Source organism: Acanthaster planci, linkage group LG07 (genome assembly GCF_054643075.1).
Source record: "Acanthaster planci isolate LZ-2023a linkage group LG07, COTS_SCS, whole genome shotgun sequence".
In the NCBI taxonomy this organism is placed as follows: Eukaryota; Metazoa; Echinodermata; class Asteroidea; order Valvatida; family Acanthasteridae; genus Acanthaster; species Acanthaster planci.
In genome coordinates, this window is record NC_141783.1 from 1,464,721 (window position 1) to 1,487,749 (window position 23,029).

The 23,029-nt window shown below is 42.4% G+C and overlaps 2 protein-coding genes across 2 annotated transcripts in view; both read right to left on the reverse strand.

The window, feature by feature from the left end:
* On the reverse strand, positions 1-10,968 carry LOC110979713 (uncharacterized). Its single transcript, XM_087139057.1, has 12 exons — positions 9,316-10,968; positions 8,490-8,667; positions 7,437-7,551; positions 6,913-7,129; positions 6,358-6,558; positions 5,692-5,854; positions 4,663-4,898; positions 4,026-4,162; positions 3,345-3,542; positions 1,818-2,485; positions 1,319-1,472; positions 1-981 (listed from the first exon to the last, which is right to left on the reverse strand). Exons 1-12 carry the CDS (start codon positions 9,455-9,457, stop codon positions 535-537), a joined length of 2,856 nt encoding a protein of 951 aa, XP_086995183.1. The 5' UTR covers positions 9,458-10,968; the 3' UTR covers positions 1-534.
* Positions 10,086-23,029, reverse strand: part of LOC110979712 (uncharacterized) — an 18,955-nt gene continuing 6,011 nt past the window's right edge. The window contains exons 5-14 of the mRNA XM_087139011.1: positions 22,316-22,427; positions 20,894-21,106; positions 20,430-20,652; positions 19,895-20,057; positions 18,508-18,743; positions 16,492-16,628; positions 15,968-16,165; positions 14,803-15,467; positions 11,797-11,989; positions 10,086-11,418 (exon numbers count right to left, since the gene is read on the reverse strand). Coding sequence (XP_086995137.1) covers positions 11,023-11,418; positions 11,797-11,989; positions 14,803-15,467; positions 15,968-16,165; positions 16,492-16,628; positions 18,508-18,743; positions 19,895-20,057; positions 20,430-20,652; positions 20,894-21,106; positions 22,316-22,427 — 2,536 coding nt within the window. The 3' untranslated portion in view covers positions 10,086-11,022. The remainder of the gene's footprint in view (positions 11,419-11,796; positions 11,990-14,802; positions 15,468-15,967; positions 16,166-16,491; positions 16,629-18,507; positions 18,744-19,894; positions 20,058-20,429; positions 20,653-20,893; positions 21,107-22,315; positions 22,428-23,029) is intronic.

Genomic DNA, 23,029 nt, shown 5'->3' on the forward strand with positions numbered 1-23,029 from the left:
TTTCACAAGGCGGCAAGTTTAATATTCGGAAAGAGTATGGTCTAATTTTTGTAAACCGGTAGGCTTATACGGGGCCAACAGGGGTCATACCCCCCTCCCAAAGAACTTAACAATTTTTATTGATTCTTTTGGTCGGTTTCATCCCCTTATAAATGGCTTACATGTAGCCTTACCCCTCAAAAAAGCCATATATAAAGGTTACGTAAAAAAATTTCGGCACCCTGAAACAAGTTTGCCCCTAGCCCCCTAAGCTTGGTTCTGGATCCATCCTCAGGCAGAGAAGAAAAACATGAACGTTCTTGGATTTTCTAGTTGCCTTTCTGGAACGAACCTTTCTTCAAAAGTAAACAGGGCCATATCCTCTTTTTGTGAAGTGGACTAAAATGGTATATTGAAAAATAATAAACTTGTAAGAAAAATACACGTTCGTGCTCCTATATTTGGAAAAGCACAAACTTGTTTCTTTTTAACATTATAGAAAAGAAGATGGAAACTGCGTTAAGTACAACGAAGGCTGTCAATCACATTAAAAAATTAAACTAGCAGGCACGATCGGCTTGAAATCCTTTTGTTTGTGGCTCTCAAGCCTTTATCCTCATGCTGGATACCAGGTGGATGCGGGATACCAGGTGGATGCTGGATACCAGGTGGATGCTGGATACCAGGTGGATGCTGGATACCAGGTGGATGCGGGATACCAGGTGGATGCTGGATACCAGCTGGATGCTGGATGGTACCATCTTCTAGTACTGTTTGTCCTGGACTGACGATTACTTCTCTTGCTTTCACATGACAGTGCGTTTGTGAGTTGGAGCTGTTTGTATTAATGTTGGAGTTATGTGTTGAAGACTCTTTGGAATCTTGACTGGACAGAGCACCATGCTGGTGCCATGAAGTTCCAGACTTCTTTCCTTCGTCCAGTTGGCTTTTAGAGGTTTGGAGAACTGGATCTTGAGGAAGCTCAACAATGTCCAGTAAAGACTATGAAACACAAAAGGAAATGGTGAACAGATTCCATAAAATGTTGTACAAGCACATGAGACGTACAATCATTTAAATTTGCACGAAAATGTACAGTTAAGTGACATAAACACTGACGATTGCAATATCCCGCCGAGCAATGGTCTTTCTGAGACCAACATCCCCAAAGGTGCAGAAAATATTTTGTATTTTCTTGATCCTCAAAAGGTCATGTCCAGCTCACACTGGGCTCGGTACTTCTTTCAGTCTGACAAAACCTTCCAGCTGTGCAGGAAATAGGATTAACGCTTTACTCTGGCACAACATATTGGAACATTTACAGGAGAGCTAGACTTACATTGTCTGACATATTGCAACCACTGGCTTTGTTATCTTGCTCGCTGTGGCCTTCGACATTCACTTCCTTGAGAAGTCTGGCGACATCACTGCGGAGGCGCATCACATTCAAGAGCACTGGCTGGTGGTTGGCCTTTCGAAGTAGAGGATGTTCCCTGTGAGGGAAAGGAATACTGCAGGCAAGTCTGAATTAACTCTAACCCCTACAGGGTGTATGTAAAATCACATTGAAATCCAAGGATTTGGGACTGTTGGTGCTATTGCTGAAGAACTGCAGCTGCTTAAACTGTTTCCACAACATTCTATGCTCGATATAAACCACTAGAATACCTTTCATCTGAATGGTACATAAATGATCATGTGTTTAGGAAAACGTAAGGGATACACTGATCAGTTTAACCAAAGATCAAGGTTTAACTGCACTGCTAAGACGTTATTACAACTATGTCAGCTTCGCACTTAATGACCACATCTAGCGATGGAGGGAGTTGATTTCTTACCTTTCACTTCTTAACTGGTGTAACAAACTGTAAACTGCAGCTAAGACACCCATAGCGACAGGGTGCTCAACTTGGTCCTTTACTCGAGATATCTGCCAGTACTCTTCAAAGTGTGAAGGGAGGTTGACTTTGTGTTTGGAAAACAGTTCTAACCACCATAGATCGGAGAGATTAAAGTCGCAGGGAACCAGGTGGAAGTACGTAGGCAGTTGGGGCAGACGGTGGATGGATACCGGGAAGAGGACCTGCGTTGGGCTGCGGTATCTCTGCCTCAGGAGAAGGGTATGAAATTCCTCCACCTGTTCCACCGACTCTAAGTAACTGGCCGAGAGGAAGACGACCACTTTCCGAGCAGACTCCATGAGAGCCAGGCGCTCATCCTCGTTGTCTGCCGTTTCTTTGATGATGAGCCAAGGGCAGACCTCACGGAGGATTCCTGCCATGAATGTGACAAACATTTTGTCCGTTGGTGCACAGCTGAAGGCTATATCACACACTTCATTTTCTGTGCTTTCCACGAGAGGTAGATCAGGAAGGAACGATCCTTTTACAGGAATAGGGAATGCCACATCTTCACAATTCAAGGTCGTACCCCCTTTACCGTACTTTTTGAAAAACTGGAGTCTTCTACGTTCAGCAGCATACTCAGAAATATCCACAATCATTCCCTGTAATTAAAAATGTTCAAAGTCCAGATTGAGGGCTTGTTTTTGTACAGACTTTGGACATTACATGATTAATTAAAAAAGCATTTATCTTGAAAAACATTACATGATATGATACTGTCCAAAAGGGTATTGCATGACATTCACTGTTGTTGATACATGTAGCTTCACACAGGGGAGAGTCGATGGAGTTCCTTTTACTGTGGTACGATTCTGCTAAAGAGTTTTTATACATAAAGTTTTAAAACTATATTCTGAGTAACTTAAAAGAACTAGTTATCTAAAACGACTTTAAAAACAAGTCCATGTGTTTATCCAATTCAAACAGAAGTCAGGTAGTTTTTAAATGAAATCTTTGTTCTCAACACAATCCCTTTAAATAATGATGATAAGAGATGGAAATCACATCCTGTAAGATCAGCGGGGCCTGTCAACGGGGGAAGGGGGTGAGGCGGTCAGGCCATCTATCAGTAAAAAAAATTAAAAGCATAGAAACTATACTTTGTTCTTGTCATTTTGCGCCGCTTAGCTAATCCTGTGGCCCCAATCCCTAAAGCTGGCAATTGGGCTGAAGATCCTGAAGCCATGAAAAAGATTCAAACAGAAATGGCAAGTCTGTCTCAACATTCAGGGATCTGTGCATAAAATTTCCCGCGCATATACAGTCAAACCTCGTTAATAAGGGTATAGTTAATACAGCTTTCTGCTTATAACAGGAAATTTCTAGGTCCAAATCGTCTGTTCTTTATTGTTTGCATTCTTGAAAATACAAGGTTGCTGTAACAAAAGAGAATCTGCAAAGTCGAAGGGACCTCTTATTAGCGAGGTTTGACTGCAGTTTCCTTAATTAGGAGGCACTTACAATCCTTCTCCTGAAAACTGAGTCCAGCTGTGGATGCCAGTCTCTGCCTGCTATCCAGTCCACCAGCGAGGTGCAGACGATCTCCACGGCTGGCTCAAACACGCCCGGCGTAGCGTTGATCAATTTGACATGCTGAAGCTCCGGAGGGTTGTCAACAAGACGTTCAACGCAAACAGGGATAAAGCGTACCATGGAATCCTAAAGTTAAACCAACACAGAAAAGTACCTTCAGCAGTAGTGTGAGTAACCACATACAAGCTGAAAAACTGAAAAGTGCTGAAACTTTAAAGATGCCCATAAATTTTGTGCTAAGCTGGTATACAAGAAAGCTGACAATCAGAGTAAAAATCGAATCAAAAATAAACTCAGCAGAAAAGCTGAATTCTCAAACCCCTACAAGGTTCACATATGTTGATGTAAGATGGTGATAAAAATCAGCATATATTTAACCCTTGACTAAAAGTCAAACTGTGACAATTTGATATCCTTTTCCGATGAAAGAAAAAAATCTTAATTATTTCCAAAAATGTGAACAATTGCATTTGTTCATAGAGATAAACAATATGTTCCCTGCTCTATTCAAACAAGGACCGATTACATGATAAACTGGCGTTTGAAACAATTAAGTGCGTATTCTGCTTATAAGGGGACTTTTCAGTGTCAAGCAAACTGAAAACGTACCAGTGAGCAGTGCTTTGCCAGGGCTAAGTTGAATTCCTCAATGCACATGGCAGACTTCATGTAGCTGTTGGAAACCAAGGCCATGAAGGAGCGACAGCCGTCGATGGCATGATACAATGTTCTCTGCCAGGCAATACCTGCGATAAAATGTGAAAAGAATCCACATTATTCACTCGTCTTTGAAAGGACACTAAATTGACAGCTGCACAGTACAGCAACAAAAGTAGAAAGGACTCATCGTTATCAGAGCCGTGGAATCTGTTCATAACTGAACACCTTCCTTTCATAAAAGTCAACTCAAAAAGCATGTGACTCTGATCCAAACAAAAGTCACTACCTTTATCAAGGGTTGTAATATTACAGGCATTGAAGTTGACCTCTTGGATAGGGAGGAAGTTTGATAAAAGTCTTGTAAATCTATTTGGATATTTGAAGTTTGGCTACAAAGTGAAAACTAGGAGACTACTTACGATGCGTGGGTAGAGAACATTTTTCATATTCGACTGTATCAGGTCCCACAGAGGAAATTAGTTCTAACTTAAAAAAAGATGTAAACTGTTAAGGAAAACACTTGCTTTGTGATAGACAAAATGTCTCGGTAGTTTAACTGTAGAATCAAGCAAACACTTATGCTCACCTACTTTGAGCTCTTGTAGATCAAAAAATATCCTGAGCTGAGGATTCAACTTCTCCAGCTTCTCAACTATCAAGACGGCTAGCCTGGAATCCTGATGACAATATGACACAAAGACATCGTAGTGAAGTGGAGAGGCATCTGTGGACACCACCTCGGTATGGACTTTCGTGCTGTCACGCTCCAACGAATTAACCAAATCCTCACAGCTCTTGCTGATCTTAGCTTCATCTTTGGGGCTGAAAATAATCCCATTTCAATTAATCAGTCAAACTTACATAGTTATAATAGACAAGTCCACCAAAATTCATCAACTCTACTCTTTGGTCACTGTTCAACCATCTAGTTTTTATACTTTTGACCTGCAATATCATGGTGGACTAGATTACAACTCCGACTTGCATAAAGAAAATTCCTCCCAATATTACACCCTAACATGCATGCCATTAGCAGTGCAAAATGACTGATGTTCATAAACTTGCTGCATAAGCCTAAATACTTTTGGCATAATGTACCTCTCATCACAAAATGTTGCTTACTGGGTAATTTCAGAAATTAGGGGTCCAAAGTGTGACATTTTTGTGTCCCTGTTACATCTAACCTTTGTTCCTTGACATGGAAATATCACCGGAAGTGATTTCAAACTATTACTATCTATTTTGCGGTAGGTAATTTGCATTAATTTATCACTCTTGGAAAATGTGTTCTGAATTTACAAAATGATACATCAGATGCGACAGGAACACACAAAAAAATGGACCCCTAATTTCTGGAATTACCGTACTTTCTTTCACAAATATGCCAGTAGACCTACGCCAAAAACTTAGCCTTTTTAAATCTATAACTGATTGAATCGGAAGGGAGAAAGGCTTAATCTGCAAGGTTTCAATAGTAAAACCATCCAATTATGAGGGTAGAAGATTACGCTCCTTATTTGCACCCCTGGGTGGTTTGATGTGCTAAACTATCGTGTTGTCAAGTTTATATGTCATTGTATTAAATGCTTCCAGGGATGAGGGTCGATGACCTTACCTGCAGTCAATGTACTGTACAAGTCCCATGTAGGTGGGCATGTCTTGAATACTCTCTATGTAGAGTGGGGCTAGTAGGTCTCGCTGAGCTCTCCGATTACAACAGAGTGCCATGTTGTACAGATCAACACAAGCCTTGCTCTCAAGAAATGCAGCACTTAAGACTACAAGGTAAATAAACATTGTACAAAAAAGCAATCAAATGCTTTCAAGGCTTATGGACCAATACTGTTATTAATCATCATTCATAAATACCTCGGACAGTTTAAGCATTTCTATTGGTTGAAAGCCTGTCACGTGGCCAGTCTTAAACAGTTGAGAAAGCACTGGCTAGCTGACTAATGCAGCACGTGCCATGCACACATCACTTTCCATATAAGGAAATTATTTACAACTACTCAAGAGAGAAATGAACCTACATGTACCATAACGTGGGCAGACGGGAGTCTAAAAACTGAAGTAAAATTGTTCAACACAATCACTGGAAATTTGTAATTTTTAAAACTTGTTTTGACTTGATGACTCCAAAAGTATTTATGAGTGGAAATTATATATGTTAATGGCCAGCCGAGCATGTATTTGTTTCCTGAAAGACAAACACTTAATTGAATAGTTTCTCTCATAATAAAACTTAAGGAAAGGGGTTAAATGTCCCTGAAACTCTTACTTGGCACAACTCTCGCACATCTGGACATGAGATCAAACACTTCTTCCTGCCAGAAGGAGTCTTTTGCAACCTCATCCTCATGGTTGCTCTTAGAGATCCTGATGTCTGGCTTTGAAGCACGGAACTTTGCCTCAACCAGTGATGCAATCTCGCCATCTTCACTACTGTGAGACAGGCAGATGTCATACTCAAGAGGAAATCCTGATTAAGAAAAGACACCAACTTTTGAAGATCATCTGAAGTGAAAGCTGGAAAAATTCAAGCGGCGCATCTTTACAGTTGCAGGTATAAAGAGAAGAAATAAGGCTCAAGGCCCATTCTCGAGAATTTCCAATCATATATTTGGATGTATTATAATGTCTTAATTTTTGTCAAAGAACACAGAATATGACAGTGACTATGACGGACAAACAAGATTTTAGGAACCTTAGCACGTGCCTCGGGAAGTCAGGCTTCAAACCATCTCTTCAAATACAAAACAGCAATTAAACATTTACAGCCAAATGTTAAACAACTTTATTTGGTGTATTATAAAATGTACAACACAATGATGACTTACCGGGAAAATGACATCGCAGTTGTTGTGCTGGTCTTTCAGGTTTTTGAAAGCTTTCAAGACGCCTTCTAGATCCCTCATTTTCACCTGGACCACTTTGCCTTTAACAACATTGGCAAACAGCACAATCTTGAGTCGTTTGAGAGGCAGGCCAGCTTTTATCCATTTGATGGCGGCTTCCACCATGCCCACCAACATGGCAGCCTCATCAACACCCTGCAAAAAACAATAACGGTGCATCCACACTTATTTTCAGATTGCACCTGTTTTGTTACTGAACTACACATGCCCAGTTCATTACTGCAACGCAACTGGTTAATTTCATGTATCATTTCAGGCATCAGGTTGGTACGAATCATACAAATTTAACGAAATGCAGCACTTTTTCGAGTTTTCCGAGTATATTTAGTCTAGTTATAATCAAACGTATAAAGGCTTTGACAGTGCGCACTGTCCTCAATTTAATTTAGAATACACTTGTTTATCAAATTTTAATCTCTCATCCTGAATCGACCAAACTCACTTGGATTCCTGTGTTGAGCAGTGGAGTGATGACTGTTCCAGGTTCATTGCTCAGGATGGGTACCAGGCAGCGGAATACATTGCCAACCAGCTCCTGAGGGCGACATACTCTTCCCCTGGTCACAACCAAACAGAAACAAAACAAAAGACGTTAGCATGAGCTAACTTTACTTGTCACTATTCCTCTGTGACTTACGGAGTTACAAGGTAATTCACATGAAAATAGTACAGTGTAAATTTCTGTTTGAAATTTAACTGCAAGGTCGAAATTCATGACTTAAACTTTGGCTCTCGTAACTTAATTAGCTTGGAGATAAACTGTACATTTTTACAAGCAGAAGAAATTTTTTTGGAAATCCGAAGAGTGATTTTTCTATTTGGCTTTCTTTAAATATCATCTACTTTAAAGTATAGTGTTAATTCATTCATTTTGAACCTTATATTTCTGAGTATGGTTTACGATAAGTTTAGGCTAGTAATCTTTGTCTTAGGCACATCTCATTTTCAATAAAAACTGAAAAAAAATTTGAAAATGTTCTTAAATGATGAGTTGTGTAACAAATCTGAATTTAAAGCCAACTTAACTTTATTTTTCAAACTTCAAACCAAAGGCTAGCTCAGACAGATATAGTAAATTTTGCATGGTTATGATGATTAGACAAGTACCACAAATACCCAGCTTCAGTGGTGTAGCTAGGATTTTACTGGGGGGGCACAAGGGGGCACCAGCATCTTATGGGGGGCACCAGCATCTTATGGGGGGGCACCAGCATCTTATGGGGGGCACCAGCTTTCAGTGGTGTGTTTTTTGGGGGCAAGTTTTTGTTAGCCTTGTGGGGGGCGCCAGGAATTTGTGGAGAGGGGAGCACCGGGAATTTATGGGTGGGGGCATGTGCCCCCTGGCCCCCCCATGACTACGTCACTGCCCAGTTTCCAAAATAAATCCAGCAACCTTTCATTATTGAGCCTCGGTGCAATAATTGATTGTCATTATGAATTTCTCGTGGATTTCCAACTTTATTCAAACTTGCCTTAAATGTCAGAACATGTATACCTGTTTTCAAAGCACAGTAGTTTCCTGTAAGGGAGGTGCTCTGGCAGAGGTTTGGACCACCAGCACATGTAGGCATGACGTAGGTCTTCCTCTTTGTCTCTGGCTAGTAGCTTCACACTCAGTTTCAACTTCTCATGCAGGGCACCAACCAATGTGTCTGACAGCGGGGTGTACCGGCCTCATCAAAAGAAAAGCATCCAGAAACGTAATGAGTAAAATGCATCATTGTGGGATAAGCCCCAAGCATTGCAAAAATGCAAAATGACATGAAATAACATTTCAACTTGAAGGCTAGTTATTAGCTGAATGTGCCTTGAAAACAAAGATGATCAAACTGTGTTTCAACTTTCAACAAAATGTATACTTTCCTCCACATTTTATACTCTACAAAGCAACCTAACCACAAACTTAAGCATGGGTATATTAAGAAAGAAATACTACTTGAGTAAGCTGCTACAAATGATATAATTCACTTAAAAACAAAAATAACTCCAAATAACATACAGCTGTAATAATGTAATGTATGAGACCTGAATCTGCTTTGCCGTGATTAAGATACACAGTTACCGAAAGGTCGGCAATAAGGTTAAATAACAGCACTGACGTATATTTTTGTCGATATTCTGATCATTTCTACGCAGCCCTTCCGTATTTCTCCAAATAATGTAGTGCTACTTAATGCTGAAATTGCAAAGCAAGTTATCTGTGTGATTTACACAAGCCACAGAATAGTAAAAATTCACTGACACCAAAAACAAAAAGACTGATTAATAATTCCCCCTCACATAACAATTACAAGTTATGATGATGAACACGTAGCACTCACTTCCAAAAACCGAGACACAGATGACATCAACCTTGTCCTCGACGTCCAGCTGAGTGATATCTCCCTGGCACAGCTCAATACAGCACTGACCACTGGACTTGGTGTTGATGATCAGTGTGTCCACAACCAGGAAATTGGACATGGCTTCTTCCAGATCAGATGTTCTCACTGCTTTGATAGCACAACTCACCCATAAGGAATCCTACTTTGTGCACATAAAGGTGATTCTGATACATACATGTACATCACAGACTTCCAATTTCTGTCAGTGGTATGCTTGCACAGAAATTGACAGGTCCAATATGTACTTTTAATGAGTAGCTAGAATTGATCTCGTGACGAATACTTGATGCTGATTTAATATGCTCTTGTGCCACAGTTTTACATGCTGTGTAGATACAGTGCTATGGTGCTGCTATACTGTAGCCATGGTAACCACTATGGTTCTGCACATCACTAGTCAGGATACAGTTACATAATACGGCGATGACACTGGCAATCCTTCTCCACGGTTGAGTATATCAATACACAAAGAGATGTTCAAACAGATACTATGGACCCTAACAGGGATGTACTGTGACGCTCCTATTGACAAAACCCAATTGGCACAACCATGGGGCTATTTATAGCTCCATGACACGTCCTACTACATGGTCAGAGTGAATGAACCGGAAAATCTTAAGCACAAAGGCAGTTGACCTTTCTGAATTGTGCTTATCAGTGGGCGATATAACCACACACAGGTAACAATTAAAGACCAAGCAAATGAATTGAATAGTACCAGTACTTTGGCATCACTGTATTAAAATCTCTACATTCACGGGATAAATGTGTAAGCTCCATTATGAAACAAATGCTGAAAAGCACTCATCAGTGTTCCTTCCTCCATGGTGTTACATGGTGCAATTTTTTGGAAACTTGACAAATAGGTATGGATGTGAATTCAAGTATACATATCTGTATGCTGGATAAATTTTAATTTACTTCATCGCATAGCAGGCCCTTTGGTGTGGAACTGAAGTTATTCATCAATATTTAAGAACATTATCCTACGAAGATTGCAAAACTTTAAAGATGAGTGGGGGGTATGCTGGCCTAAACATTGTTCACAGTGACCTGAATATTCTCGGAGTCAGCTGGCGGGACCAAGAGAGGGCAAGTTTTTCAGAGCAACAGAGGCTCCTTCTGTGGGAACTCCACTTCACTGATTCACAAATGACTATGAGATACATGTACATTCCTTGCGTAGGCTTTGTAAGAGCATGGGTCTTTCCAACCAACGAGGGGGTGCTTCTGCTCAAGGTGGGTAACTGATGGGAGATGAAACACCAAGCACATTCATGAATGTCTGAAACATCTGGGATTAAAATACATGTTCAAAATGAAACTTCAAGCACCATGTTTCTGACAACGTCAAGTTGATCAGCTAATTATAATTACGGCACCAATAAGAAAATGAAGTATAAAATGATAGGGGCTCTGACTTCACTGCATACATGTACGTGCTTCTGGCCATTCTCCATTGAGTACCAGGAAACTGAGCGAATTAAGTGAATTCTGTAGAAACTCATGTTAGTACTGACATCATTAAAAAAGCTTCAAAAATATTCTTCAGTTTTCTTGAAACACAATGTGGTCTTGTGAAGGTCTTAAGTGGTCTCAACTACAACACTATCCGGGACTGGCAAGCCAGCATATTTACTGCTGTCAGAGAAGGGTACAACAGCGCCTTCCAAGTATGCCTGTGACTGCATGCTCCTCATCACTGCGTCCTACACTGTCAGTATGGGCTGCTCTATCTGCTACTTGCTCATCAATAATAGGTGAAGTGTCTTGGATCCGTCCAATCTCAGTACTGCTGTCCTTCAGAGACGGTTTCTTGGTCTCCTCGTCAGGTCCCCCAGGATTTTGGTTGAGAGAGGAATCTTGAGAGTTGATCACATTTTGGGACCGGGCCTCTGTGCTCGAAGGCAGGGCCTCTGGAGACGGTTTGGTTTCCTCATTCAGCTCATCTCCCTCACTGGCTATAGAATCAGAAAGTCCCTCTGCTACACAGTTACCTGTTCCTCTTGTCATGACCTCGCCGACAATATGAAGTAGACCCTGGAAAAAAGAGTTGCCGGGAAAAGACAACACCCAGGAATAGTCTCTTTTGTTTTCAAAATTTATTTTCAACGCATATATTAAAAATTTCAACTGTTAAAAGTTATTAATTCTATGTCAATCAGTTTTATTTTTCTCAGCCATGAAGCACTATTGAGACAATCAAATGAGTGAAAAAGAAAAAAGCACTCACATACAGTTGAAACATATTACACGATTAACCACCAAAATGGTGTTCCCTCCTCTGTTTGATGTAATAGAAAAAAAGCTTGTGTTCTTACCATTCAGAGTATATTCATAGCATAGTCCCATAGCACAGAAACCCTAATAATGCAATATCCTCATTCCATAATACTCAGAGTTTCTGTCCCCACTTACGTCATCATCTAGTGATTCAGCATCCTTGCTGCCTTCATGACTGCTGGCACCTTTACCATCTGTATCACTGTTGTCGCCATCCTGGGCACCAGCCTCCTTCACTTTCTTGTAGAGTCTGTTGACCTCTGCACGAAGGAGCAGGACGTTAAGTAGCATCGGCTGTTGACTGGTCTTGGGAGCAGGGGGTTGCTCCCTATTCAAAAATCAGGTGAAGATGATTTAATACTTCCTGAGTGGCTGCTTTCAAAGGGAGATCTGCCAAAAAAGGTGTGGAACTCCCAGAAAGAATGAATCTGGGAAGACATGCTCTGAACTCAGAAAAAACCTAGGAAAACCAGGGGCACGTTCAATAGCACAATACGTACCCCTGTATGCCCTGTATACCGATATTGTTAGGGGTATGCAAATGTACGCAAAGTATTGTGCACATATTGTGTCACTGAACCTGGCCCAAATGTTCTATACAGGCATACTTGCCCGTGAACAAACTTAGACACAATCAGCCCGTTTCAATTTCCAACTAGGAATATGCATGACAAGACGTTTGATCGGATGGAAAGTTACTGACGAACTAAAACAAGATCTTGAGATGCTGTGTAAGGATGCTACATAATTATTGTGTCATCCATGTCCAAAGGATCTTGCTCCAAAGATGTGGAAAAGGAACACATGCTATATATATATTAAAGTGGAACCCCAAAAATGTGGGGACACCAAGGTCCTGACAAAAGACATCTTCCTCAGCTTCCAGGGAGAGGTTGCTGGAGATGGTGAAATGAAGTCCCGCACCTCCTCGAGGTCAAAGTAACAAGTGGAGATGCTTGGGATTCTAGGTTTAGCCAAACTGCACACCTGGGCAAAGCAGCTGATGAGTTACTGCAGTACAGTGCCTCCTCAGAGTGTACGCTGTGCTGTCAGTGAAGCGTACCAGTCAGGTGTTGCCTCTGTCAGTTGGGTGTTCTGACAGAGGTTCGGCCAGTCATAACTAGTGCAGAACCGAGTAATCCATTGAGCTTCGTTCCTTGCCTTTCTGAGTCCGGTGACTTCTCAGACCTCCTGTAGATGATAAGCACTGTTCGTTTGGCTTCAATAGCTGACCCTCGTTCAGTAATGCCCACTTTGAACTTATCTGGGTTCTGTTTCTACCTTATTCTTTTGCCAAATGTACGTAAATGGTGGAGTTGTATATGGCGTCACAGATGTGACTCCACCATTGTTCAGCATTGGTAACAGAGAAATCCTCGAGAGCTTCCTCAGTGAAGCACTCACACAAGTCTGGCATTGCTGTCCAGGCCATGTTGATGCATGGGTGTCCTTTCTGCATTGCATGATGGATCTATTCGAGGTGAAGATGTATTTCACGAAAAACCAGGGAATGGTCTGTGTTGCAGTTCAGTAAGGATCTCTATGTGATGACGAGATCCAACTTGTACCAGTGACAGGACCTACATGTAGGGTGCCGCCTGGAAGATAGGTGCTTCAGCTTGGTGGAACAGAATGTGTTTTTGATGAAGGTCTTGGTAGCAACATAATTAACTCTCGTCGTCTCTGCCTATTCTGGTTTAACTTGCCAAACTGAAGTGACCAATGCAGGTTTGCCAGATGTTGTGGTCAGATCCCCTTGGGCAGTGTACACTGACAAGTAGGCACAGGTGTTCAGTGACCAGCTCCTCGGGAAACTGGTCCTTGATCTTTGCAGAACAAAGTGTGGATGGAAGTGTAGACACTCGGGATGTTCACTGGACCTGAGGAGAAAGACAGGAACGGAGAGAGGAGCGGGCTGTGCTATTTGATGGTGGTTCATCTGAGGGGAGGAGAGAGTTTCTCAATGCGAATTCAACACAATGCAGCTCCAGTTCCTCAGGTTCTTTCCTGTGCAAAGAAGCACATGTAGTCCTGATCTCTGAGACTGCTGTTTGATAAAGTTTCCTGCAATGCAGCGATGTCAATGTTGAGTCTTTAGAGCTCACAGTCGGATGATGGCTGTTTTCTGGCAGCCATCAACCTGCAGTCGGTCATCTGAAAGGCCAGGACACATTGTCCAGACATTAATTCTAGCTTGTGAAATGCAAGGTAGGCCGTTGATTCTTCCTCTGTTGCCTGGTGTGGGATTTACAGTCTGCTTGTTGGGCTTTTCCTTAGCTCCAAGTACCAAATGAAGGCAGGCTGTAGCAGGTAATTGCACTTTAGTGACTGCAGCTGCCCAGCTTGAGGCACGTGAGTGATAGCTGACAAGTGGAAGGTGTCAATCCCCCCCCCGCGTCAGAGACAGCATGTAGCGCCTAAACCTATGCCAATGGGTCCTGACTCATTATTCATATTAAACAGCTGCCTCCTGTGTTGTTTCTGACTCTGTGACCAGCATGCAGCACTGGAGTGACCTCTCTGAGGCACAGGCCTGGGCATTTTGAACAGAGATTATGCCCAGTTGTCAGGATCCCATCTTGCCCTCAGTAAATTAGTCCAAGGGAAAACAGAGTGACACATTTGGCATCAGCTTGGTTGCAAGAGCTGCCACAGGAATGTCAAAGTTGACATCCAGCCACTTAATTATAAGGGGCTCTATCTAGCCACTCTAATAGCTAGTTGGCAGTTGGGTCTACAGAGCTCATTCCCCTTCTTGGTTGTTAGCCATCTGCTGAACCAGGTAGGCACTTAGTTGAGGAGCCAGTTTAGTCGCTAACCATGTGACCATGAAACAGGCGCTACTGAATACATGTTACTAGCAGCAGGTGGCAAACAAACCTGATCTGACTCTATCATTCCCTTGTTAACCCCTCACAGCAATTCAAATGTCTCTCTTTTTATCAAAATTAATTGGTCATTTAACAACAACTGTGAAACACATCAACCAATTCCTTCATAAAGAAGGTATTTTTGAGTTCATATTGAAAAAAAATCAGAACCGTGAAATATGATTTCTATTAGTGAGCCTTCACTGATGAAGATGTAAACCTAATGTAAATCAACGTCTAGTTGCTTAGACATCCAACAAGCTTTACCCACCTTTCGTTTTTGAGCTGCACAAGCAGACTGTGAATAGCTGCAATCATTCCAATGTTCTCATACCTGCCCGCCCAGTGGTCGGCGTGCACTTTGTACATCTGCTGCAGGGCTTTGATGTTTATCACATGCTTGCAGAACAAGTCCACCCACAACGGATCAAAGAGGTTGAACTCGGAGGGAATCAGGTGGAAATACGTGGGCAGCTGCGGCAAATTGTGCAGGGTTATTGGAAAGAGGACCTGCGTCGGGCTGCGGTATCTCTGCCTCAAGAGAATGGTGTGAAATTCCTCCACCTGTTCCACCGATTCCAGGTAATTTGCCGATAGGAAGACGACCACTTTTTGAGCTGACTCCATCAGAGCCAGGCGTTCATTTTCTGTGTCTGCTGTTTCTTTGATGATGAGCCCTGGACTGACCTCGCGGAGGATCTTTGTTGCAAAGGAAACAAACTTTCTGTCCTCAGGAGCACAGCTGAAAGCAACATCACAAGGTGCATCCTCAGAGTTTGTGTCCTCGGAGGCCACGCTCCGACAATACACACCATGCAATGATGGAGGGTAATTGACATCATCTCGCTTTAGCATCTTTTCTCCCCGGCCATATTTGAGAGTGAATTCAAGTCGTCTACGCTCAACAGCATACTCTGAAGCATCCAGGATCCTTTCCTACGTATTAAAAAAAATCATAATTTTACAGGTGACATATTTGAAAATACATTCCAAAATTAACACACAAATGCATGGGTTTTCTGATCTGAGTTCAAATATTTTGCAAGTACTTGTAGTCAAGTAACATCGTGAATGAGCACTGAAGCTTTCAAGGTGAAGGTGGCAAGTTAGATAAATAGGTTTATGGGTATTACCATGCAAGGATATCTGTGTTTGAGTATGTGTGGTTCTGTTTTGAGGAGACTCTGACGATGGAGACAACATACAGTCCGAACCACACATCTTCAAGAAGAGATATCCTTGCATGGTGCTACCGCAAGCCTTGCTCTTGACCTAACTTAATCAACATCATGAATCTTGGGCTGATAAACTAGCTACACAGCATTAGGTGCTCAAGCCAGTACCCTGGAATTTAATAGTAAGAGATCTTGTAATCTTCTTTTCCATTGATCAACACAGCTAACTTGGACAAGTTGTAACTTAGACCTCAGTCTTACCATCTTTCTCTTGAAGATGGAGTCCAGCTGGGGGTGCCAATCTCTCCCTGCAATCCAGTCCACCAGCGAGGTGCAGATGATCTCCATGGCTGGCTCAAACACGCCCGGCTTAGCGTTGATCAGTTTCACCTGCCGGAACTCCAGCAATGGGTCCACCAGGGGTTCGATGCAGACTGGGACCAGGCGCAGCTGAGATTCCTTTAATCGAGAGGGGAAATGATTCGCTGAGAGGTTATCCAAATGTTTAGATTCTTCTCAGGCACCACAGTTTAGTTAAGGTGATTCCAATTGTAGCAATAAATCAAGAGTGAATATTTCTTACCAGGCCTATGTACATATTCAGCATTGGTTGAGCTCACGCAAAACATGGATCTCTTACTTCCACGGCAACCCTCTAAAATCCACCACTGTGGGTTTACCCTGATGTAATGTACATGTAACATTGGCTGGAATTTACCTTTCTTTACCTTGTAAATTCCTGAAAAACTGTAAAACCTACTAATGCATTCAGCTCCACAACTCACCAAGGAGCAGTGCTTTGCCAGGGCTAAGTTGAATTCCTCAATGCACATGGCAGACTTCATGTAGCTGTTGGAAACCAAGGCCATGAAGGACCGACAGCCGTCTATGGCATGATACAACATCTTCTGCCAAGTCGTGCCTTCATAAAATAACAAACGATAAAATGAAGTCTGACTGCCAATGTACAGACCCTATACATGTATAACCAGGTATGATCCATTTTACTGATTTTGTTGATTGATGGTCACTCGTGATGGCAAGAAGTGAAGTTTATTGGCAGAGGCAGGCTAGGATCAAATCAAGTAACTGCTTGCGCTGGGCGTAGTTGGATCAAAATCAACCAATGACACATTTCCGGTCTACAGGAAATCTTTGCAAATGCCCAAAAGAATGTCCAGTATGCAAATTGAGCAAACCTCGAATTCAAACAAAAGTGTAGTATAGAAAATATTCTACTTCCGGGCGTAAAATCTGTGGCAGGGCTGTGACAACGAAAAACAGGAAAGCCACAAGAGGGCACTAGTCAAACGGTATTCTTTTTATACACGTAGCAAACAGGCCGTGTAGCTAGAAGTAGTACACATGAAACTACGAAAATGGCACAGAACAACACAAGGCAACCAGCACCGGGTGAGAGTAGGGTGAGAACTTGACCTGGTTCCAGTCCATCACCTGTGACTTGAATTCACTGTCCAATACCGCAATAATTTTAAACACCTAGTCTAACAGCTTAGGGCCACGGCAGCTGTTTTATAGTAGGACATCACCTTTGCCCTTGATGCAGAAGACTATGCACGCACAAGTGGGATGAGTCCCTGTCTGCAGTGAAGTCTTCTTTGTTCATAGTGCAGTTGGCTATATAGGACGATGTCTTCCTTGATGTGTGCCCTGATCATCTCTGCGACTACGCAAGTCACATACACAAGCACCTAATTTTGCCTGTTTTCATAGTACAGGGAGTTGGGTTGGCGTTGTTTCTTCACTTTTCCCCTCTGCAGCCCAGGTTAAGGTGCAGCCCAGGTTAAGGTGCAGCCCAGGTTAAGGTGTTGGGTTTTCAGGCCCTACCTGATGTTGTGGGATTTAACTAGAACATTCCTCTGGGGTTTTCCTGCCACTCCTAAAACTGTAACTATTTCCCACTGTCTCCTCTTCACAGGTTTCTTCAGCCTTGCAAGCTGCAGGGCCCTTTTGAGGAATACTTGGTTTCAATCATCACCAAAAGTACTAAATTTAAAAGAAAAATAATATTTCCCTTATTATAGACAGGAGTCTTGGTTCTTGAACTTCACTTTCTGGGCCAGCTTGAAGGTGAGGATTATGATACCCTCCCCCAATTTAAATGGCTCAGTGATGCCCTCGTCCCGGGACTCAGCAGATGGGAGGTTAGCATCGTGGTTCTTTCCTCGCCTTCCACCTCTGCAGCCCGGGTTCGAATCCCAGCCCGGTCCACACGTTGATTGGGTTTTCGGTCCCTACCTGATTCTGTGGGATTTCTCTGGAAAATTCTTCCGGAGTTTCCTCCCACCTCTAAACCTGCAACTGCTTTTCATTGTCTCTTCTCTACAGGTTTCTTCCGGCTTGCAAGCTAGTGCCTAGGGTGATTTTGAGGAATACTTGGCTTCATTACCAGAAGTACTAAATTAGAATTCTATCCACAACTTTGGGGACATCTCCCTCAATTATAGATTGGGCCAGTGATTCTTGAACTTCACTTTCTGGGCCAGCTTAAAAAGGGGAGCATATGATATGCCCCCCCCCATTTAAAAATGGAAAATTGTCCGGTAATGCCCTTTTGGGGTCTACACTGATGGGAGCTAGTTGCTCCATACACTACAAATACTTTATGTAGTTTGCAATGACAAAGGCCCAGACCAATAGCAAGTACATGACTGCCATCAATGTTATGTAATATACAATATAGCTATGTGCAAATTGAATGAAGTGTTACAACAAAAGTAGGCCTCCCGGTACTCAAAAAAGTGTCTTCAAATTCTAAGTAATCCAGGGAATGAACCCACCAGCTTTAAGCTCTTGAATGTCAAAAAAGATCCGCAAGTCTGGATTCATCCTCTGCAGCTTCTCAACGACGGGGATGGCTAGCTTGGAATCCCGGTGACTGTACGACACAAAGATGTCGTAGTGTAGAGGGGAGGCGTCGGCAATCACCATCTCAATGTGGACCTTCATACTAGCATGCTCCAGGGACTGCACCAAGTGTGCACAGCCGTCACTGATCTTAGCTTCGTCCTTGGGACTGAAAAGTGAAGAATTGAATTATCCTGGAAGGATCCAGAGGATAACTGTAAAAACTTTATACCAATTTTTCACTACCTGTGTATCAATTTGCTGATAATGGCAACAGTTTTGACCATAAAACACCATTCATGAATACCTGGTACAGTTTTTCTTTTCCTATTGGTCGAAACGTGTCACATGACTGTGTATTAACATTTGATAATGCCTGCTAAGAAGAGATAATGCAAGCTGTGTAAATCACCGCTGGCACATGGACTGAGACAGTTTAATTGGGTCTGATTGGTCAGGAGTCTGTGTGCACACGACGCGCCACGCTCGGGCCAAGTTCATTGAAGGGGATTCTATTGGACAACTGTCAAAAGGAGTATAGCATGAAATGTATGGGGTGTTCGGGAAAATGAAAGTATAAAGATGTAGAACAAAATTGTTGGAAATCCATCCTATATTGACTTTTTTTGACTCTCTGAATAAAAAGGTACTTATGAATGGGAATAAATGTGTACTTGGCAAAGACCTTGCTCAGGAGACTGAAGCTGATAAAGCCCTCGCCTGCATCTTGGGCATTAGTCGCGTCCATTCTCCTGAGCCAGTCGTAAACACACATTTAAGACCAGCCAAGCACATATTTATTCCCATAGTAACGCATTAAATTTCACTGATACCATTCACATGCAGTCACTATAGTTGCTTTATCAAGTCATGCATAGTTCAGATCCACAATACAGTGTTGCTCCCACCATGGAAGCAGGAAGATTTTTGGCGCCCATTACTCTCGGATCAAATCATACAAGTCACAAGTGTTACCTGAATGTCGTCTTCAAATAGCCACTGGATCTGATCTGGATTTGATCCATGTGCTCAAAAGTATGACCCATGTGAACCGGTAAGCGAGAGTTTTACACATGCTTTTGCTGTATGTGCACAGTAGATCATAACTAAGGACTCAATGAATATGTACATGCACAGTTTAGAAGTCGAAAGAGACAGCCGCTAATGGACAAACATACAACTCTGAACTGTTCTGCTATGTCAGTCCCAGTTGTTAACTTGATTGGTATGACATACTAGCTTACGAGCTAAAAAGCAGCAAATTATACAAGAAGCAGAAACTGCATCCATTTACATGTAATTGACTTTCATGTTACTTACCTGCAGTCGATGTACTGCACAAGTCCCATGTAGGTAGGCATGTCTTGAATACTCTCTATGTAGAGTGGGGCCAGCAAGTCTCGCTGAGCTCTCCGATTACAGCAGAGCGCCATGTTGTACAGGTCAACACAAGCTTTGCTCTCAAGAAACGAAGGGCTCAGAACTACAAGAGGATAACGAAGACAAAGCCAATTAATTCCAGCCAGGTATGACATTTGTGAAAATCTCCTCAGGTATTGTCTGTTAACTGCATACAACTGCACACGATTTGTGAACTGCAGGTAACTTTTTAATTCAGTTTGCCCAGGAAGGTCCGCTTGATGAGTGCTCATGTCATTTCAAGGATCCATAAAAACAGACGGAGTTGGTGACCTGTTATTCCTTACATGAATTTCCATTGTGTGAATTGCACTGAAAATACCACACTAGAGCTCAAAAATCACAAATCAAGGGCGAGAAAAGGCAAAGAGAAAATCCAACATTGCAAAGGCATCAACGATTGAACTGGACTAAATAGGCCTACAGACAGGCATACTTGGAACCACGCGGGCGCATCTTGACATGATCTTGTACATGTCCTCCTGCCAGAAGGACCCTTCTGCCCCATCCTTTTCATCCCTGTCATCGGCAGGGTCCTGTCTGCCCTTGTAGATTCTGATGCCCGGCTTGGAGGCTAGGAGCTTGGCCTCCACCATGGATGCTATCTCACTGTCCACAGCACAGTGAGACAGGTAGATGTCATACTCAAGGGGCACAGCCTGGAAAGTCAATAAAAGAAAGGTGGCTTCTTTCAAGTACAAACCGACTGTCAGATTACAACCTCAAGCATGGGAACTTTAGACATGGAACAGGCTTGACATAATACATAGGTACAACCCTATTCACTGGCGGAAGTGTACCTTATGTTCACACTAATTTGATGAATTTGTTTACAAAAGTATCCTTCCAATTTCCACCAACTTTTACATTTCTGGTGAATGTTAGCATAAATGAACTTACCATTGGGATGAATGTCTCCCTGCTGAATCTCTCCTTCAGATTTCTGAAGGCCGTCAGAATCCCCTCTGGATCTCTCATGCGCATGGTGGTGATTTTACCCTTGAAGACGGTGGCATAGAGCACAATCTTGAGCTTTTTGAGAGGCAGGCCTGCCTTCATCCATTTGGCGGCAGCTTCCACCATGCCCACCAATATGGCTACCTCATCATGGCCCTGCAATGCATGACGCGAATTGACAACTTCTCTGTGAAACGAAATCTGACTTTTAAAGGGATCAACTGATCAGCACATTTGGACATGATTGCATACTATCTTGATCTACCCCACTGCATACTAGGTAAAACGATTGACGTCCTTGGCAACATGAGCAAAAAATCATTACTCCTTTCAGAAAACACAGAAAAACACAAACTTACTCTTTTTATAAAAATAACATGATTGATATTATTATTCAAGCTGTCGCCCTATCCGAGCATTTGTCCGTTGTATTATTATTATTTTCATTATTATTATAATAAAAATATATTTCTGGTAATGACACCAAGGATTCCTCAAAAGCACCCTAGGCACTGCAGTTCGCAAGCCTGGAGAAACCTGTAGAGAGGAGATAGTGAGAAGCTATTACAGTTTTAGAGGTGGGAGGAAAACCCCAAAGGAATACCCTGGGTAAAACCCACGGAATCACGTAGGGACTGAAAATCCAATCAACATGTGGAGCGGGCCGGGATTAAAACCCGGGCCGCGGAGGTGGAAGGCGAGGAAAGAACCACGAGGCCAACCTGACACCACTCAATGACAGTGGTGTTACATGTGAAACGATGCAGGTAACATGAGTCACTATTTGCCTGCGCAGTATCACAGCTTTTGGGAGATGCAAACAAAAGCCACTTCTGGCCAGACATACAGGAAATAGAAAACAGCTTGTCAAAAGGGGAAAGTTGAACAAATACGAAAACCCCGCTTGAGGGGCGGTAGTGATCAACCACTTGCGCAGATCCATCAATGGTTTCCAGTGTAAACACTGTATTAGGGAATCAACTGAACAGGCATGCACATGCTTCTAAAACTTCCTAACAAAGACAAAACATGAGGATCAGACAGTCTTCATTATGCATGTCCAATTAATGGAGAAATTGATGGTGTATTTTCTTGGGCAGTGGGCAAGGGTGGATCTAGAAGAACCAAAAATCTTTTTGGAGGGGGGGACCTTGGTCTTTTTTAGGGGTGGACTAAGATTGGAATTTTTTGTACGTAACCTTTTATGGCCTTCCTAAAGGGTGAAGCTACGTTTTGGGGCTTTCCACACACTTTAAGAACTGGGGGGGGGATGGCTCTCATTAGATCACTGGATCCGCCCTTGGCAGTAGGCCAAAGAAGGAAAGGGTTTGCAAATACAACGGCTTCTTGAGCAGTTCTCCTCACCTGGCCTCCTGTATTGAGCAGCGGAGTGATGACTGTCCCTGGTTCATTGTTGAGGATGGGTACCAGGCAGCGGAACACATTAGCCACCAACTCCTGAGGGCAATACCTACCCCTGGTGAGGAAGATATTATAGCATGGGAAAAAAATCTACATAAGTGATCTAGCTTGATCACCTCCATCTTACACCTTGAGTAAATGCAATTTGGATGTAGGGTACCAACATAACACTACATGTATATAAGATTTACATAAGCCAATGCAATAATACGTCATTAACCTTGGTAACACATGCACAGATGACATCAATAGATCTAGATGTGGTTAATTGTGGTTTCAGTTTTACTTGAATTTCCCTTAAATAGAAACAATTAAATCATAAATGAATTATGTCCTGTACTCTGTCCTACTTCCTCCACACCACAGTCTTTATTTGTTAGCACCCACAAGACTCAGAATCCATGTTCCTTTCAAATCCTCTCCAAAACCGTGTTCCTCGTTTTGAGCTGGTACCTAAGAGAGATATACCCTGCTGCGACCATCATGCCACTATCCAGAATGGGTGCCCCCCACCCATTTCCCCCGTTTGTTCTTTCCTTTTTTTACGGGTCCCTGACTTTCCTTTTGTCCTCAAGAGGTTACTTATCATCTATACTGATCATTTCTGTAGTAGGTCTCAAACTTTTCTCTTTTCTGATCCTCCAGAGGCATGAATTG

Bases quoted from the DNA above. Each gene is read 5' to 3' on its own strand.
- LOC110979713 (XM_087139057.1), bottom strand. From the start codon at position 9,457: ATGTCCAATTTCCTGGTTGTGGACACACTGATCATCAACACCAAGTCC. The intron at 4,899-5,691 runs GTAAGGTCATCG...GATTATTTTCAG, and splicing joins GTACAGTACATTGACTGCAG to CCCCAAAGATGAAGCTAAGA. The intron at 2,486-3,344 runs GTAAGTGCCTCC...TTTTAATTACAG, and splicing joins CAGTTTTCAGGAGAAGGATT to GGAATGATTGTGGATATTTC.